Here is a 19,018-nt window from a genome sequence, read left to right on the forward strand (position 1 = left end):
CGACCGTTTGCCTCTTGTGCGCCCCCTACTGGGGACCTGGCCGGCAACCCAGGCTTGTGCCCTGACTGGGAATCGAACTGGTGACCCTTTGGTTTGCAGACTGGCACTCAGTCCACTGAGCCACAGCAGCCGGGGAAAAAGCATTTGATCTTTATTTGGCCTGTCCAGTAAATGCATCTCTCCTGGGTGCAGGTCTTGGTTGGACCTGCTGTCCAGGTGCAGGCTGTTGGAGACAGAGGGGGTTTCTGGGAGCATGAGTAATGGCTTGACTGGATCCCAGACGGCTGGGAAGGCGGGGACATTCCTTGGGGCCCAGATGAGGAAACTGAGGCTCAGAGAGGCCGAGTGTCCCAGCTGAGGTCACACAGCCTGTGGGGACCAGACTTGCAGGGCTGCACGAAGCTTCTCTGAGAGAAGAGTGACTGTCCTAGCAGGTGGTCCGGTGGCACTGTGCTCCTGGGAGAATGGCTGGCTCGGGGTGGGTCCCTGGAAGGAAAGGAATCGGGGGGCAGGGGCATGGGGTTGATGCGCCAGAGGCGAAAACAGCATCAGTGACAGCAGAGAGGAACCGCGGAGGCGAGAGCCCCGGGTCGCCTCCCTCCTTGGAGGGAAAGCAGTGAGCTAGGAGGCTGCTAAGAGGGGCTTGGAGGCCCGGGGAACGGGGGTGGGGGTTCTGTTAGCAAAGGATCCCGAGTGGACATGGGATACTGCAGTTCAAGGTTCACTGCAGGTTCCAGAGCTCGGAGACGGCAGGCAGAAAAGGTTTTCTGAGACACAGCGTTCTGGCCGGCTGCCGGTGGCCGCGCGGGCCGTGGCGGAGATGGGTTATGAAGCTTCTGCAATAATCTCCACTGAGCACTTGAGGGCTTGTCCTGGGGGCAGCCCTCTGGACGTGGAGGCCCACGCCTGGCGAACTCCTACTCATCCTCCAAAACCCCAAGTCCCATGTCTCCTCCGTGCCGTCGCTCTCACCGGCCCCCCCATCTCCTATCCAGCAGAATGTTTTCTATAACTCCTGAGTACGGCCAATTCTGTGAAAGCGTGTATCGAGGTATACGAGAGCTGTTTGCTAGTGCATTTACTTCCGCTGATAGACTGTGAACCACTGGAAAAGGAGCCACTGACGGATTTATCTTTATTTCCCCAGAGCCTATGGAGGTCCTCAGAAAATGTTAATTGGTTGAATAAATTAAAGAAGGAAAAACCAAAACCCAGAGAGCCGTGCCGGTTCTAATGATAGGCTCAGTGCGGGAAGACTCCTCTCACAAGCGGAGGTCCTTCCCCGTCTAGCCCGACGGCTTCCCCAGGGAGAGCCGGCCCTGGGCGGACGGTGCTGGCTGCCTCTCCCAGCCTGACCCCTGCCTGGGCCCTGAAGCTCTGCCTAACACAGGGCCCTGCTACTTCAGCTGACGGCGGTACTTCCCGGGCCACGCCCACGAGTTACTTAGCTCGTTATGTCCTAAACCTGCCCCTTCTGGTGGGGCTGGTGGCATGGGGGGGTTCTCCAGCTCTGAGAACAGGCAGGAAATGGCCACTGGGAAGAGAGGTCAGGGTGGCAGCCCCCATGGGAGCCAGAGGGGAGGGAGAGAAGATGGGGGCGGGGCAGGCACCTGGCATCAGGGAGGGTCTGGTCCATCTCCTGGGCCCTTTCCCTGCCCGGGCAGAGCCTCCTGAGACGGGGGAGCTGCCAGTGCTCCTACCATCGCAGAAATAGCCCCTGGGCCCCTGCGAATGCCTCTGAGGCTCTCGAGAAGAGGTCTGTCATCATCCTGTGAGCAGCAAACACCCCACCACTCGGTGGGTGGCCAGGTTTTCGTCCCAAGAACCCAGGGGCTTTCTGGGCACTTTGACCGGGGACTGTCCCCTCTTCTCAGAGGGGCCGGATATCGGGTGTGGCTCTTTGTGGGTGTCGGGGTGTTGGGAATGTTACGCGTTAAATCTACAAGTTTGATTCGAGCATACGTCCCAGCTTCGGAAACGCCAGAATGTGCATACCGTGCGTCTGAAGTGAAGAAATGGGGCGTTGGGAATCAGGGCCCTTCTGGGCAGGCGGCGCGGCTGCTGCCAACCTCCTCGCCGCCGCCCCTCCCACTTGGAAGGCAGAAGAGATTTAATGGGCTCCCATAAACATTCTGTTCACAGTCCTCTGTGCGGAGGGAGGGGCCTTGTGCCTTGCAAATGGCGGCACTTGTCCTACGGGGCCGCGCCTGCCACGTGGGGCGGGCGCTGGTCAGTGACCGCGCTCCCTGTGGCCGAGCGGCTGGAGCAGGAGCTCAGACTCGGGGCGCCCGGGGCGCTGGGTTCCGGCACCAGGACGTCAGGATGCGCTCTGCCTACTAGCAGACACCTGCCCGGGGGGAGGGGCCGGCCGCGGAGGGAGGACCCAGCCAGGGCTTCCAGGAGAGGGGAGGGCCTGGCGTGCGAGTGGGGCCCTGAAGGCCCAGTAGGATGGTCTCCCCCAGGAGGGGGCGGAGGGCACCCCAGGCGGAGTGACAGCAGGGGCAGGCGATGGCAGGTGTGAAGGGGGAGGGGTGTGGCAGTCGGGAACCAGCGGGGCTCGGTCCTCCCGGGTGCCCAGGACACAGACGCGAGCAGAACAGAGCTCCCCGAGCTTGTGGGGCCCGGAGTCTGGCCACAATAGTGAGCAAGTCAGCGTGTAACACACAACGTGGGGCAGTGAGCACCGTGGCAGGAAAGAGGAAGGGGGCAGAGTGAGGGGACCAGCAGAGACCCCTCGGCAGGGCCGTGTGAGCAGAGACCTGGGGGAGGGGGAGCCCGAGGCGGGGTCTGGGTGGGGGTGGGGGCGGGGGCGGGGGCGGGCCGATGCTGTCCAGGGGGCAGGGGGCAGATGCCACGGAAGGCTGTGGGGACTTGGGCTCGCAGGGCGGGCTGCTGCACGGCTTTGTGCTGAGGACCGACCTGATTGCATCTCCACGTGAGAGGCTCAGGCTGGAGAAAAATGACGCCCGAGAGAACCCCAGAAATGGGGGGCAGCGGCCACAGCGGCGGGCCAGGGCGGCATGAGGGAGGTGCTGGGTGGGTGGGCGGAGCGAGAGAAAGGGGAGGAGCCTAAGCTTCCGGCCGCGGCAAACTAGCGAAGGCAGACTCTGCTGAGCGCAGGGGCCCGGCTGGGTTGCGCTGGCCCTCGGCCGCACCTCAGTTTCCTCGTCTGAAAACAGGCAGGGGACTCAGGCTCCCTTCTGTCCCCGAGGCTTTGTGACCGTCTCTGGGAGAGGGAGACACCCAGGGCCAGGGGTCCCATGGATAATCTACCCCTCTCCCCATGACACCCTTCACCCTGCAACCCCCTTCCCATCCCTGCCAACGGGGACCCTCCCATGGGGCCAGCCCCGGGAGACCTGGCCTGTGACCCCTGGTGATCAGAGACCCCTTCTGGCCTGTGGTCTGGCTGCAGCGCACACCCCGGACAACTCCTTCATGGGCTTCGTGTCCGAGGAGCTCAGCGAGGCGGAGAAGCAGCTCATCAAAGGCGGCAAGGCCAACAACATGGCCGTGGTGTACGGCAAGGAGACGAGTATCTGGAAGGTGAGCCGACCCCGGGCGCCCGCCGCCCTGCCTGGCCCCCAGCGCCTGCCCCCTCCAGGGTTCCGCTCCCACCTGCCACCCCTGCACTGCATGGTGGGAAACGCCCCCCAGTGATGGGTCAGAAAAAGAGGCCCCCAACTGCCACTGGAAACACCAGCCTGGGGGCTGGTAATTTGTCCCCCTCCCTGTCCCTACTCTGCCACCAAGGCAAATGTCCTTTGTCGAACTGTGACTCAGCCTTCCGCCTCCCTAGGACGGGTCAGCAAACACTGTCAGCCCGGCGGAGGGGGTTCAAGCCAGGCTTGGGGATGCTGTGGGGTGGGGGATGCCGTGGAGAGGGCAGGAGAGGAGCAGGGCCTGGACCCCACTTCCAGGGCGGGGTCCCCGAGAAACGCTGCCCGTGGGGAAGGTTGCCTGCTCACTGACCTGTTCTCTCTCTTCTTTTCCCTGCGCCCCTGGCAACGAGGCAGCTGCAGGTATGTGACCGTTTGCCCCGTGTTCCTCCTCTTCCTGCCCACCTGCACTCATACCCCCTCCCCAGGGATGCTCCTGATGGGGCTTACTGGGGTTCCTGGCTCCTGTGGACAGACCGAGGTCGGGGAGGGGGGAGGGACGGGGTCAGTTTGGCGTGGCGCGGGGCAGCTCCTGGGGCAGGGGGTTGACCTTAGGCTGCACGTGAGGCGAAGGTCAGTGGTGACCGTGGGAAGCGTGGATTGAGCGGCACCAGCCCCCTATGTCAGCCCCTCCTGTCCCGTGGTCTTCTTATTTAATGGCCCTCCCGTGGCGCTGCTTGGGGTCAGGCTCAGTGAGCCGTGACTTAGGCAAGATGGACATCTGGGTTCCTGCCTGTTCACCAACCCCAGAGGCATCGGGCCGGGCCGGGAGGACCTCCAAAGCTCTTCTCGCCCGGCTGACCCACCCTGCTTAGTGCCCCCGCCCCCCCCCCCCGTCCTGCCTCGTGGCTCAAGAGGGCCACAGACGCGTCAATCACTCCACGTGCCCCCCAGCCAGCGAGGGGGAGGAGGGGCCGAGAAGGGCCAGGTTTGGGATGTCCCATGCATCTCTTCCCCACGCGGCTCCCCGGCTGGATCCAGCCCTGTGGCCCCACCCCGTTTTCGGGTGACACCGGAGCTCAGCTCCAGTTTTGTGTGACTGAGGAAGGAGGAGAAAGGAGAGACACCTTTACCTGCAGGGGACACACACCATTACGGGGACGCCTCGTGGTCGGTGCCACGACAACCTTGCGGGAATACGGTAGCTAGTGTTCGTCCGCCCAGAGCTCACTAGTGCTCACTTACCTGCCGCACGTGTGCTGGTGCCCCTTTACAAATGAGGCCACCAGGCACGGGGAGTTAGGGGGACAAGCTAGTAACAGGTGGGACTGGGGTTCGAACCCTCATCTAACTCCGGAGCCCGGACACGTAATCCTGACCCCACACAGCCCCGCCCCGCTGCAGTCAGGAAGCCTTGGGTGCTGGCAGGGCGGAGCTCCGGAGGCATGACGAAAGGGCCCGGACCTGGGCTGCGACGAGGGCGCCCACCGTGGGGTGCGGGGCGTGGGACCGGAGGTCCCCCTCTAGGGTGGCTGGCGAGCTGGCTGCCACGGGGCGCTGGGGAAGAGGAGGGCGCGGACCCTCTGCTTGTGCCAGAAAGCGCCGTTAGAGACTCCCCCCAGAGGAGGAGAGCCCTGCCGTCGGGAAGAGAAGGTTTTCTCTGCGGAGAGCTCCGAGGCTCTCTGAGAGCCAGGAGAGCGCCGGCCAGCAGGAGGCCTTGAGGAAGCTGCTCCGCGCTTGGCTCTGGCCTCCGTGGCCCAGGCATGTCAGAAGCGGCCTGGTGGGGGACAGAAAGCAGCATCCAGGACCCGTGCTGTCCAGAGTTCAGGGACGGGGCAGCGGCCGGAGGGTGGAGGGGGCAGAGGGAGGAGCCAAGAGTTGATCGCGTCCTTACTGGAGCGCCGGAGGGTTGGGTAGCGGGGGTTTTGGCGGCTGCTGTGCCAGGAGGCCTGTCCTATCCTGCACCCGTGGGACGCAGCGCCGGCTGGCGGCCCAGGCTCAGGTGCTGCTGTTTTATTGGAGCGTGAGGTCCCTGGGGGCAGGAACGAGGGACTGGACAGAGGCCACTGGTCGGCACAGGGTGGGCCCCGCTCTCTGCTGGAGCAAACGTCCAGACCTCAGGGAGCCGTCTGCCCCAGCCAGACGGTTTCCAAGCTGCAGGTCGCCGCCCGGGGGCAGGTCCTGACGTCCGCCTGGAGCTCTGGGCTTCTGCTGCTCCGCTTCACCGAGGAGTGATGGGCAAAGGAAAATCGTGTGCACCGGCGGTGCACGGCATGGTGGCTTGATACACTCGAGTGCTGCGGAATGACTGTGCAATCCAGCTGCTCGGGGCGCCCAGCAGCTCACGTAATCACCTTGTATCTGGGTGTGGGGAGGCCACTCCAGAACCCCCCCCCCCCCAAGGGAACTCCAGGTGCGCGGTACCGTGTGATTAACCGCGGCCACCGCTCGTGCTGACCCCCGCCCGTGACTGTCTCACAGCCGGAATGTGCACCCTCGACCGGGCCTCTCCGTCCCCTCCGCCCCTCGCCGCCGCCCCTGTCTTCTCTGTTTCTATGAGTTCAACTTTTTAAAAAATAAATTTGTTTAGATTTTTTAAAGATTTTATTTATTTATTTTTAGAGAGGAGAAGGGAGGGAGAAAGAGAGAGAGAGAGAGAGAAACATCAATGTGCAGTTGCTGGGGGCCGTGGCCTGCAACCCAGGCATGTGCCCTGATTGGGAACTGAACTTGCAATGCTTTGGTTCGCAGCCCGTGCTCAATCCACTGAGCTACGTGAGCCACGGCTCATTCTGTTTTAAAACAAACAGTCCTTTTAGTTTTAGCATGATTACTGGTGTATTTGTCATAGAATCGACCCTCCCGTTAGCCGGTTTCCATCTCTTTTTCTGGCCTGCTCTGTCCTTTTCCCTCCTGTCCCTCATCTTCTCTTACGCCGATGCACGTTTTTAAGCCCAGTGCCCGCTAGCTGACTGACCGCACTCTTCCGCTGTCTTCGTGGCGGCCCCAACGATGCTTCCTTCACCTGCCAACGTCTAATATAAATCAACACTCTCACTCTTTATGAGGTGACGAAGAGAACCTTAGAGTACTTTAATGGTGTCCCTCTAGCTGAGTGATTTTTCAGCTGGTGCACCACGAGACGTTTTAAAACATGCAAACCTGACTCATTAGTCAGGGGCACTGGCTTCATTTTCCTTCAATTGTCAAACTCAAAAATGGCCACAGCCCACACGACAGTGGCCACCGATGTGAATGAATCAAAATGATACCTACGTTTTCGTCGCATCGACAAAACATACTTTTTGGTGCGCCGCCGAGTTTTGGTCATTGGTTTGCGTGTGCCGTGAGACCGAAAAGGCATTGAAAACCGCTGCTCTAGTGTATGGGCGCCTGTTGTATTTCGAGTTTCTAAAAGTCTTCTAAAGATGCCCCATTGCACCTCTGTTCCTGGAGGGCCTGTTTGCCATGTACAGAATTCCGGCGTGGGGGTGACTTTCTTTGGGTGTCGTGGACGTATTCTATTGTCTTCCGGCTCCCATGGTGTCCCCTGAGCAGTCGGTGTGCACCGTGCTGGGGCTGCTCCGAAGGTGACCGTCTCTCCTCCTTGCCCACCACCTCTTGTTGGGTTTTCCGGGGAGTCACCGTGACGCCCCGTGTGGGTGTCTTTGGACGCACTCCGCATGGCATCTGTCGCTGTTTGGGAGTCTGTGGTTTGATCTTTCGCTACTTTTGGGAAACTCTCAGCTCTCCTCTTTAAATGCTGCCCCCGGCCCCGCTCTCGCGCCTGTACTCCTCCGACGGCATCCACACACCTGTCAGAGCCCATGTGTGCATCCCTGTCGCTTCCTACTCCCCCTTCGCTTTCTCTGTGCTCCGTCGTGGGTGGTTCCTTTTCTTCTTTCCCGGGGCGAGTCCTCTTCAGCTGCGCTTAGTCCGCTGCTCAATCCATCCAGTGACCTCTTCCTTCCAGTCGTCGTAGTTTTAACTTCTGGTGTTTCCATCCGGTTTCAAGTCCTAGCTTCTATTTCCTTGACTGGATCCAGCAAATTGTCTTCAAGTATCCGGTAACAAACGCCAGCTTCCAGATCTCCTCCGGACCTGTCCTTACCGTCTGCTTCTCTTGGTTTTTGGCAGTATAGTCTTGTCTCCTCGTGTATTCGATTCTTTAAAACCAAGGCATTTATTTATTTATAGATTTTTTAAAAGATTTTATTTATTTATTTTTAGAGAGGGAAGGGAGGGAGAAAGAGAGAGAGAGAGAAACATCAATGTGCGGTTGCTGGGGGCCGTGGCCTGCAACCCAGGCATGTGCCCTGACTGGGAATCGAACCTGCAACACTTTGGTTCACAGCCTGCGCTCAATCCACTGAGCTACGCCAGCCAGGGCTTAAAATCAAGGCATTTAAATTTTTTAATTAAAAAATTCTGTTTTTATCAGCTTTCTTGGGGCATAATTGATAGCCAGCACACTAAACGTGTTTAAGTGTGCAATGTGAGTTTCTAACCTGTGCTCACATACACCCGTGAAACCACGACACAGCCACGACGGGGACTGGCGCCGCCTCCCCGGAATTCTTCTTCTCCCCGTCTCTCCTCCTCCTCGTCTCCCACCAGCCGGTGGCCTGCGCTCTGTCACTTACAGGTTGGTTTCCACTTCCTGTCGTTTTACATAAGGGAAGTCATAAGTCATGCACGCATTTCCGTGTGGATTTTCTCCGCGAGGACAGTTATTTTGCAGTTCGCCCGTGTTGTTGCCTGTTTCAACACTCCATTCCTTTTCACCGCTGAATACTATCCCCTGGCGTGGGTACACCACACTGTGCTGATCTGCTCACCCGAGAGTGGACATTTGGGTTCTTTCCGGGATTCGGCTGTTAGCAAGGAAGCTGCCACGAACGCTGGTGTGTGTGTGTCCCTGAGTGGAGGTACGCGTCCGTTCCTCTTGGTCAAGCACCCAGGGGCAGGGCGGCTGGGTGACCTTGCAGAACTGTGGAACCGTTGGACTTCTTAGGAAAAGCGGTCGCGCGCTTTTGCAACGCTACCGGCGAGGCGGAGGGTTCCCGCGCCCTCACACATCCGCGGTGCGTGGTGCGGTCCGCCTCTGCGGCTCTAGCCGACCCGATGGGTGTGCGGCAGCGTCTTCTGTTCCTCGACTCCCCCGTGACCAGCGACGACGAGGATGCTTCCGTGTGCTCATCTGTCCTCCACCATCTTTTTTTTTTTTTGGTGAAGTGTCTTTTCAAAAATGTTGCCCGTTGGAAAAATCGGTTTGTTTATTTTCCTGTTATTGACTTGTTCGAGGTCTTTACATTCTGGGTAGGTCCTTTACCAAGTACCTGCTTTGCGAATATTTTCTCAGCATCTGTGGCTTGTGTTTCTCTCAACGGCATCTTTGAGAGAGCAGAAGTTCTCCATGTTAACGAAGCCCGAAGCTTTCTTCCACGGATTGTGCTTTTGGGGTCGTCTCCAAGAAATCTTGGTCTAACCCAAGGTCACAACGATTCTTCTCCTATTTCTACTTCCGTAAGTTTTACAGTTGTAGGTTTTACAGTGAAGTCTATGATCCATTTTCAATTCACTTTTATACATGATATGAAAGAAGAAGTTATTTTTCCTTTTTTTTTTTTGCATATGGTTATCCAGTGTTTCGTGACCATTTTTTGAAAAAACTGTTTCTTTTGCTACTGACACGCCTTTGCACCGTTGTCAAAAATGAATCGACCGTACACACCTGGGGCTGGGGCTGGTCGCGATGTTCGGTGCCACTGACCTGTCCTTTCCCCTGGCACCCCGCCATGCCAGTCTCGCGCCGTCGGGATTACTGCAGCTTTGTAATCAGCCCCGGAGTCAGGTAATGTGCCTGCTCCCTTCTTCTTCTTGTTCAAGGCTGTTCTGTGTAATCACGGTCCTTTGCATGTTACCGTGGATTTTAGAATCAGCTTGTCAATTTCCATAGAAAAGCCTGGCAGGGTTTTGACTGGGGTTTCATCGGTGACTTTTTCTAATGTCTCGGAGTTCTGGGACGTGAGTGTGAAAAATTGTGGAGGTCATCAGAGGTGTTTTCTTTCAGAGAGGGGTCACATTTACTCTGGACTTGTGGCCTCCCTGTCCCGGGTCACCTCGGTCAATGGCGGTGGTTGGGATGATTTCCAAAGGGTTCAGCCCCCACAGGGGCCACCCCGGCCCTGCCGCACCCCGTCTTCCAGGTGCGATTCCTCGGAGCTCCGATGGAGTGCGGGGTCCCTCTCTTTGTCAGGCCTTGAACTCTGCCTTTTGCCCACCCCCCAGCTCTGCAAGGCGAGCGGAAGCTCTGCTCCCTCGTGTAGGGGCCACCCCTGGAATTAGCAGGTGTCCCCAAGGGGGGCATGCTGACCCCCGCACTGGCCTCAACAACCTCCTTCCCTTCTCCAGATCTTGGCCTCGGAACTGTCACTCTTGTTAGAGTCTCAGGACCCTCGCTGCCGTGTTCCCACGGCCCCACCTCTCCTGGCTGTTCGCAGAGGCTGGGCTGATCCCCATTCAGCAGAGTGGGGCCTCCTGGTGAAAAACGTATCATTTTTTAGTTTCATCATGTGAATTATTAATTGTTTTGATGTCCGTTGAAAACATTCCTCAGGCGCTGTGGTTTACCGGCCAAACCCAGGCAGGTGCTCCCTGCTGTCTGCGCTCACGGCCGGCCAGCAGGCCGGGGGAACCCTGGGTTCCTTTCCTCTGAGCCGCCCCCCGCCCCCCACTTCCCCGTGACCTGAAGGTCCTCTCAGCTTCTGCCTCCGAGCCTCAGCCTCCCCCTCCCAGCCAAGAACCAGACCCCAGCAGCAGCCTCGCGCTTCTCCCTGGTGAGGTCCTCCACTGACCGTGGCTCCGGGCCCAGGGCCCTGGACGTGAGGTCAGCGGGGGGCTGGGGCTCTGAGCTGTCACCTCTTCACCTGTGCTCCGCCTCCCTCTCCCCCTCTCCCCTGCAGGCAGGTCTGGTTCCAGATTCGGGGCTCTCGGCTCTAGAGAGGCTGGGCCTTTGCTAGCCTGAGGGTTTCCACTCCAGGTGTCCTCCGAGAGGTCAGGGGCTCCGTCCCATCCCTGCTGTGCTCCCGGCACTGAGCTCGGTGCCTGTGCATAGCGGGTGCTCAGTCACGTGCTGCTGGGAGGGAGGGGTGGGGGAGGGAGGGAGGGAGGCAGGGATGAGTAGGTGGAGGGTGGACCCATAGATACTGGATGGACAGAGGGAAAGGTGAAGGGATGGGTGGAGGAGGGATGTACGGACGGATGGGCTATCTGGGCCCCGGAGAGCCCCACACCTCCGCAGAGGTCCTGGGAGGCCGCCGGGGGTTCAACGGAGGCCAAGCGGCTCCACCCGGATGCATGTAAATGCTGGTCCCCACGGGTTCCTCGGGAAAGAAAGCAGTTCCACAGCTAAAAATAGCCCTGCAGCCTCTGGGCTGGCCCGGCTTCCGCAACTCACAGGGGCAGAGAGGAGAGGGGTTTCACCTGGGGCACACGGTGGGCTAGTGGCCGACCTAGGACTGGCCGCACCTCTTCCAACTGCCAGCCCAGGGTGGTGGCCCCTGCGGGCCCTGCCGTCCAGGGCTGGGGTGAGGCTCTGCTCCATCCCCCCTTCCTCCTCCAGGGCAAGGAGAAGGTGCTGGGCATCCTGAGCAGGTACATGGAGGTCCACGGCACCGTGTACTACGAGAGCCAGCGGCCCCCCGAGGTGCCCGCCTTTGTGAAGAACCACGGCCTCCTGCCGCAGCCCGAGTTCCAGCAGCTGCTGCGCAAGGCCAAGGTGAGCCCGCCCCTCACCGGCTCGCCCAGCCCGGCGTGGACACCGGGGAGGCTGCCCCACATGCCTGCCATCCCCACTCATGGCTCTGTCCACGTGCGGACAGGCCCCAGCTCACTCTGCCGTCCTGGGCTTCATGTCCGGGCCCCCTGGGGGCTGGGCAGAGCTGGGGGCGCCCGCCAGGCAGGAGAGGCCGCACAGGGACAGGCTCAGTGACAGGGAGGAGGACTTGGGCTGCCCACCTGCCCCCTGTTGGTACCACCCCGCCCAGCGGACCTCTGAGCAGACCTGGCTCTGGGCTCGGGCGGGAGGGCAGGCCAGGGGTGGGGGCTCCTGGCTGGAGAACCTCAGGCCCTGAGTTCCGACCCACTGCTCTGGAAGTCCGAACTGCATCCGGGGAGCAGCAGGTGGTGTGGGGGCGGTGGGGGGCGGGGCAGGAACCTGTTGGTGGGCCCTGAAGTGAGGCTGAGGCTGGAGAGCCCCCAGCCGGCGGCCAGGTCCTCTGCGGATCTCACCTCAGCTTCGGCCCCTGGCGCCTTGGACCTTGCGTGTGTGGGCGTGTGTGGGGTGGGGGTGGGGAAGGGCGCCTGTGTGCTGGCGGGCGCTTGCGCAGCCCAAGCTGCTCCGGAGCCCTGTACTGAGCCCCTTCTGGGGGCACCCAGTGGGGCACTGGGCTTGTGAGTGTGGGATGACTGAGTCAGGGGTCCGGGGGTTCAGCTGCAGGGGTGGGTCCTCCCCCACCTTCCAAGCCTCAGACCCTGGCTCTTCCCCCTCCACTCCGGCACCGGAACCCCTTAGGGCACGAGGAGGCCGTCCACCCTCCCCCATCTGACCCCCTAGTTTCACCAGCGGGGCCGCGGCCTCGCGAGAGGAGTGTGTGCCACCTTGTCCAGCCAGTCAGGCTGTCTTCCCGGCCCCTGCTGCCCCCGGGAAGGACTGTCCCCACCCGACCCTGCCCCGCCTCCCCGGGGCGGGGGGGCTGCTGCGAGGTGCCCCCCTGCCCCGGCTGACGGGCCGCCCCGCCTCTTCAGCTCTTCGTGGGCTTCGGCTTCCCCTACGAGGGCCCCGCGCCGCTGGAGGCCATCGCCAACGGCTGCGTCTTCCTGCAGTCCCGCTTCAGCCCGCCGCACAGCTCGCTCAACCACGAGTTCTTCCGCGGCAAGCCCACCTCGCGGGAGGTGAGCCGGTGGGCGGGGCCCCGGGCGGGGCGGGGCGGGCGGAGGTGGGCACCCGCGGTTCCTGGAGGAGGGGGCGGGGCACAGAGGGCACCCGGGGGCGGGGCGCCTCCCCCAGCCCGGCCCGGCCCGCGTGTGCGCCCGCAGGTGTTCTCCCAGCACCCCTACGCGGAGAGCTTCATCGGCAAGCCCCACGTGTGGACGGTGGACTACAACAACTCGGAGGAGTTCGAGGCGGCCATCAAGGCCATCATGAGAAGCCAGGTGCGCCTCGGGGCCAGTCCGGCCGCGGGCCGTGCGGCGGGTCTCCGGGACAGCGAGAAAGGTGCCCCCCACCACCGAGGGGAACTCAGACGCACAGGCCTGGGTGGGCAGATGTGACCGTGGATTCCCCCTCACCAGTGTGTGTGCCTGCGCGTGCACACACGTGTGTGTGGCAGGGGTGGGGGTGCCTTTGTGCTCAGCCAGCAGCCTGCACACCCTCACATCCGCCCCGGGTCCGCAGTCCTTGCCCAGTGCCTTCAGACACCGCGCGGGGGCCCTGGGAAACAGGTTAGGTGCTGCGCGGGCGGTCGCAGCTGGGACTCCGCCGGCCGTCCCATCCCTCCCTGCGGCCCTGGGCTCCCAGCAGCCCCTCTGCAAGGACACTGGGCTCTAGACCCTCCGGGCACCTCGTTCAAGCGCCCATCCAGGCTCCTCCCGTCCGGGGTGGGGCTGAAATGAGGTCTCCCGGGAGCCACCCTCTGGGTATTGGGGGTGGAGCGTTCTGGGCTTCCGCCAGCGGGTGTGTGTAGGTGTGTGTGTCTGCACATGTGTGGACGGGGGTCTCGCCCTCTGCTCACCAGGATCCCGCTGGACCCGCTTCTTGCTATAGCTCAGACCCCAGGTTGAGCGATGACCACCCCTCCTGCCGCGTCCCCTCCCCTGCCCATGCCAGGTTCGCTGCGTGCCCCCGCCCTGGGTGGGGGTGATGCCGGGGGTGCACGCGTGGGCCCGAAGCAGAACTGGAGAGACTGGACTCGCGGGGACAGGGGCCTTCACAAGCCAGTGACTGGATAGGTTCCTTGTGCAGGGGAGAGGCCTGCCCGGGGGACTCACAGCTGGCCGGCGTGGCTGCCGGCCTGGGCTCCAGGACAGAGGCCGCAGGGCTGGGCCCCACTGGGGCAGGAGGGGCTGTGCTGGGGCCCAGAGCCCTCCCCCCACCCCCGGTTGTCCTGCTGCACTTTCTCAGCGCCCGCACTGCGTGTATCACCCCTCCCACTGGGGAGCCCCAGCCATAGGCCACGCCCTCAGCCAGTGTCCCCCCAAATTCTTGACCTGCTCCACGCCCACCCTTGTCTTTCCTGCCTTCTGTCTGGGGGTGGGGAGCATTTCTCTAGCGAAAGCACCAGGAAGGACATTGCCATGTCCCAGCCTGCACCCACCTTCCGCTGGGACAGACGCAGCCAGGCCGACCTGCGAGGCGGCCGAGGCCTGGGCCCTCGGTCAGCGGTGGGGGGAGCCCTCTGGGGCCCTCTGCGGCCTCTGCTTCAGCGGACCTCTGCTCTTAGTGCCTCCGGGTCAGGGAGTGTCTCAGACTGGGCTCCAGGAGGGACCCCAGGGCACGGCTTCAGCCTGAGGTGAGCTGGAGGATGGCCCCGGAGTGACGGGGCGAGACAGAGCTCTCGGCCTCCGTGGCTTTCCAGCGGGTACCTGTCTGTCCGGAGCGAGGTCGTGCGAGGTGAGAGGGGAGGAGGCCATACCCCCTCTCCCCGCCCCCGGCTGCCTCTCCGCTCTCGTTCCGCAGCTGGCGATTCCCGGCAGGGCTGGCACCTGCCATTCTGTCAAGACTGGTCACCGTATGCCCCTGTAATTAGACCTAATGGGGGCAATTTCTAGACAGGCAGCCTCCTGGTGGGGGGGCTCATGGCAGATGGGACACGGCTGGCTAAGTGCCCCTCACTCGGGGGCCTGTGGATCACCACGTGACACGGACTTGCCGTGGGGGGGGAGAGTGACACTGGGAGGACGGACCTCTTCTCCAGGGGTTTGTTTACAACCGGGGCTTGAAGCCTGGCGGCGCCTCAGAGGCGTCTCCCAGGGGTGCGCTGGAGCGGCCGGGCCTTCCTAGGGCCCTTGGCGGGCAGGTTGGACCCTGGCTGTGCTGGGCTTAGGGCCGGAGGCCATCCTACTGACCAGCTGTGACCGTGGTGGCTGGATTTGGGACCCGGGGGTCGTCGGGGAGTGCGGGACTGCCCCGGTCTCAGTGCAGGTGAAGTCAGAACTGGGGACGAGGTCGGGCAGCTGGGGTCCCGTCCCAAGAAGCAGTCTGGTGGCCAGGGTCAGGGTCAAGGGTGGCGGCAGCTCTGGCCTCGCGGGGACCCTCCTCCGAGTGAGTGTCAGGGATGTCCCGCCGGCCGGAGGGCCCAGGACAGGCCACCAGCTCTTGGAGGCGGGGCCATCTGACACCACCCACCTCTGACGAGGAGGAAGAGGGGCGACACTCTCCTGGGGACACATGTGTTGGGGGCTGAGGGGGTCAAAGGCTAAAACAGACCGTCCCCTGAGCTCAGGACAGGCCACCCCGCGTCCTCGTCCCGCGGACGGTTTCCTCCAAGGTGGCTGCATGCTGGCCCTCGGGGGGCGACGTGAGCAGGGAGGGGGCTGCTCAGGTAGGGCATGCGGAGGAGATGGGGGGCCCCCGTCATCCCCTCTTCCTGTCATTCCCCTTACTCCTCGGCCCCCGGCTACTCCTCACCCCCCCCCCCCCCGCCGCACCTGCCCCCAGCTCGGGCTGCTTGCACACCCAGACGTTCTGACGGTCTGTGGCTCCGTCCGGGGTGTGTCGTGTGGGCCTGCCTGGACGGGGCAGGAAGCTTCGCAGAAGCCGTCTCGCTCCGTCGGCGGGGAGGTGCCCCGGGCTCCTGTGCGCGCCTGTTCCAGGTCTCGGGCAGGACACAGGCAGAGCCGGGGCCTGAGCACCTCACCTGCTGTATACCAGACACTGTGTGTGCCAGACAGTCCGGGCTCTCAAGGGGCTCGTGGCCTGGGACACGTGAAGGAATGGTGACGCAGGTGCCGGGGGAATCTGGTGTGTCCGAAGGGAAAGTGGGCCCGTGACTAGGGGTGGGGGCGGCTCAGGGGCTGCCTCCTGGAGGTGGCACCCCCTACAGGGGAAGACAGGTCCGGCTGGGTGGGCTGTGGGAGGAGAGGCTTGGGAGCCCAGGACCAGGTGGAGGGCTGCACTTACCGCGTGGGCGGAGCTCAGGGAGACTGGGGCCGGCAGGGAGCCGTGGGGGGAGTGGGGGGCATCTGGGCAGAGGGGCCCGTGGATGGGGTGGCTGGCCCCTGCTTGTGGGAGCCAAGAGCCGCCAGATCTCTATCCCAGTGCTGGGCGGGGCTGTGCCCCTGGCAGCCAGGTCTCCTCATGCATCTGCCTGCGCCTCCCACAGGTGGACCCCTACCTGCCCTACGAGTACACCTGTGAGGGGATGCTGGAGCGGATCCACGCCTACATCCAGCACCAGGTGTGTGGCCCCACCCCAAGCCCCACCCACCGCTGTCCAGGCCTCCCTTTTCCTCCTTCCCACCGCAGCGAGTGGGGGTAGGAGGCCAGGTGGGGCTCAGGGGTCTGTGTGTGCTGCTCTGCCAGAGGCCTGGCCTGAGGGCCCCCCACCTTTGGAGCCCCAACCCCACAGCACAGCACGGAGACACAAGTTCTTTTCATATTTCTGTAAGAGAGTTTGTTTAAAAGATTTGCAACTGATTAAGTGGATGGAAGTATGGAAGACTTCCCCACACACACACCCAGGTCATGTGGGTGGGACTGGCCTGGTGGATGGAGACCGCTGTCCTGAGAACCAGGGAAAGGCCACTGCCGCGAAAGCAGAGGTCCTTCCCCTCCCCCGCCGGGGACTGGAGCCTCCACCAGGGCCCGTGGGTGACCCAGGCGGAGCGTGGCTCCAGAAACCAGCTGCAGTGCCTGGCCAGGTGGCTTATAAGTGCTAGATGCTGAGACAGGTGGTGTGTGGCCCCGTTGCTTCCCGGAGGGTGCTGAGGCCCCCAGCGGGGAGGGCTGGGTGGGGTCGGGCCGGGGCCGGGGCTCGGCCGGGTCGTTGTCAGGAGCGCACAGATCCGCAGCTGCTGGGCTTCTCTGGCCCCTGGACGTGGCCCCTGCCGGGAGGGCTCCTCGGGCCGGCCCTGTCCACCCTGGGTGCCACGGTGAAACCCTGACCGTAACCCACGAGTGACCGGCCAGCCCTGGGGAAGCCGGCGGCCCCAGTGTCCCCTGGGCCCCTCTCACACTGCTCCTCCCTGGCAGGACTTCTGTGCAGCCCCGGGCCCTGCCCCGCCGGGGGCCCAAGCCCCGCAGAGCCCCTTCGTGCTGGCCCCCAACGCCACCCACCTGGAGTGGGCCCGGAACTCCAGCCTGGCCCCCGGGGCCTGGCCGCCGGCTCACTCGCTCCGGGCCTGGCTGGCCGCCGCGGGGAGGGCCTGCACCGACGCCTGCCTGGACCGCGGGCTGGTCTGCGAGCCCTCCTTCTTCCCCTTCCTCAACAGCCAGGACGCCTTCCAGAAGTGAGTGAGCCCCGCCCGGCCCCTCCCCTCCCTCCGCTGGCCTCCTCACCCCCACAGCCACGGGGGGGCCCCCGCCCCGCCATCCGTGGGGGGTGGCAGGGGGCTCTCTTCCGAGTCAGGGTCCTTCTGGGCAGGTGTGCGTGTCCGAGCCGCTCCACTCCTGGCCACGCCCCGGCCCCAAACCACCGAGGGAGGCTCCCTGCGTCCCTGCCCATCTCCATGCCTCCCTCACCACCTTCCCAAGGTTCTTCCTGAAGGGTCAGCCCCAGCCACGCCCCCCACACTCTCCTCGCCCCCTCTCTCAGCAGGTGGGAGAAGGGGCTGCTGGCGGGTGGGGGGTGGGGGTATCCCCGGGCAGCCCACGCCCTGCCCCTGGCTGAGCGGTGGCTGCCCGCGCTGCCGCCCAGGCTGCAGGTGCCCTGTGACAGCGCCGAGTCGGGCATGAACCACCTGTACCCGGCGCTCGCCCTGCCCGGCCGGGAGTGCTTCCTGCAGAAGGAGCCCCTGCTCTTCAGCTGCGCCGGCGCCAGCACCAAGCACCGCCGCCTCTGTCCCTGCCGAGACTTCCGCAAGGGCCAGGTGGCTCTGTGCCAGGACTGCCTGTGAGGGTGACCCGGCCGGCCGGCCGGCCAGCCCTCCCTCCTGCTGCCGGAGAAAGCACCAGCAGATTCTAGCTCCAGCCGCCGCCCCCGCACCCTTCAACACTGACACCGCGGGCTGGAGTTGCCTCGCTCGGCCGGGACGTGGGCAGAGTGGGCACGGGTTGAGGGGGGAGGCAGCTCGCCCCAGCTGGTTCAGGCTCTTCCTCCTCACCCCGGGGGCTTGGGGCAGACAGGGCCAAGCAGCTGTGGGGCGTCAGAGGGTCCCGGTGGCCCCGGCGCAGGTGGTCTGAGGCCCCTAGCTTTTTGCAAGGCCAGACCTGGCCCAGGTGGAGAGCCTTTCCGGGGCCCAGGATGGGGCCTCTCGCTGCACGGGATGAGGAGCAGGCGCGATGCCCGCCCGCCCGCCCGAGGGCCCGCTGAAGGGTCTGGGACTAAGGGGTCGGCCTTGAACCTCTGGAGCCGTTTGGGGTGTGGCCAGAAGGGGCAGGAGACTGGAGGAAGGCCGGGCTGCGGGACCCTGTTCACACCCCCCCCCCTTAGCTGGGCCCCTCCCTGCTGCGCTGGGAGCTGCCCTGGGAGCTTGGGGGTGGGGGGGACCCTGGACCTGGGGCTGGACTGTCTCCCTCTTCTCCTTGTCCCGACCCTTCCCCTTGGACGCCTCCTGGACCCCATCCCGGCGGCGGGACTGCGATTCCAGACCTCGGATTTGTTCCCCAAACCTCAGTTGCCCCGCCCCACCCCCAGCCTCTGAGAACGGGCCCTCAGACCCCTTCCCGGCATCTGTTGTGGGCAAAGGCTGGGGGCCGAGCCTCTGCCCCATCACACCCCTGGCCTAGTGCCTGGCCCCCAGGTCGCCCCCACCCCGTCTGTGCTTCGTCTGCGTCCCTCCAGCCTCACACCACCTCCAGATCCACGTGTCCATCTGTGTGCGCATGCCTGCCCCCGCGCCCGGAGCCCGGCCTGACCGAGCCGGCCGGGCCCTCAGACACACTGCCACCGGCCCTGCTCCACAATCCCACCCCCTCCCGGGGCGCCCTCAGTCTGCCCTCCCACCCCCTCCGGGGGCCCGCCTCGGGGCCCTGGGAGTCCGGTGGGCGGCCCCGCTCTGGGCTGAGGGCAGGACACCTGGCCCCACGGGAGCCCTCTCCCTGCCCCGGCTGCCCCAGCTGCCGGCCCTGTGGCCGCAGGAACACGGTCGTCACCGAGAACCTGACCCTCGGGGGAAAGCAATAGAGACTCTTTTCTCTCTTTTTTAAAGATTTATTTCTTGAAATAATAAATATTTTATTGGGATGCGTGGTGCAGAGG

General features: G+C 63.6%; 1 protein-coding gene across 2 annotated transcripts in view; it reads left to right on the top strand.

The window, feature by feature from the left end:
• The window catches only part of MGAT5B (alpha-1,6-mannosylglycoprotein 6-beta-N-acetylglucosaminyltransferase B), a 56,725-nt gene extending 37,969 nt beyond the window's left edge, over positions 1–18,756 (top strand). Inside the window, exons 11-18 of one of the 2 annotated variants that reach the window (XM_028520584.2) lie at positions 3,416–3,546; positions 4,017–4,022; positions 11,224–11,379; positions 12,408–12,554; positions 12,699–12,815; positions 15,983–16,057; positions 16,852–17,108; positions 17,516–18,756. In XM_028520584.2, the coding sequence (XP_028376385.1) occupies positions 3,416–3,546; positions 4,017–4,022; positions 11,224–11,379; positions 12,408–12,554; positions 12,699–12,815; positions 15,983–16,057; positions 16,852–17,108; positions 17,516–17,714 (1,088 nt within the window). In that variant the 3' untranslated portion in view covers positions 17,715–18,756. The remainder of the gene's footprint in view (positions 1–3,415; positions 3,547–4,016; positions 4,023–11,223; positions 11,380–12,407; positions 12,555–12,698; positions 12,816–15,982; positions 16,058–16,851; positions 17,109–17,515) is intronic. The other variant, XM_028520582.2, reaches the window with a different exon arrangement.
• Positions 18,757–19,018: the final 262 nt, after the last annotated feature.

This window comes from Phyllostomus discolor, chromosome 8 (assembly GCF_004126475.2).
Source record: "Phyllostomus discolor isolate MPI-MPIP mPhyDis1 chromosome 8, mPhyDis1.pri.v3, whole genome shotgun sequence".
NCBI classification, from domain to species: Eukaryota; Metazoa; Chordata; class Mammalia; order Chiroptera; family Phyllostomidae; genus Phyllostomus; species Phyllostomus discolor.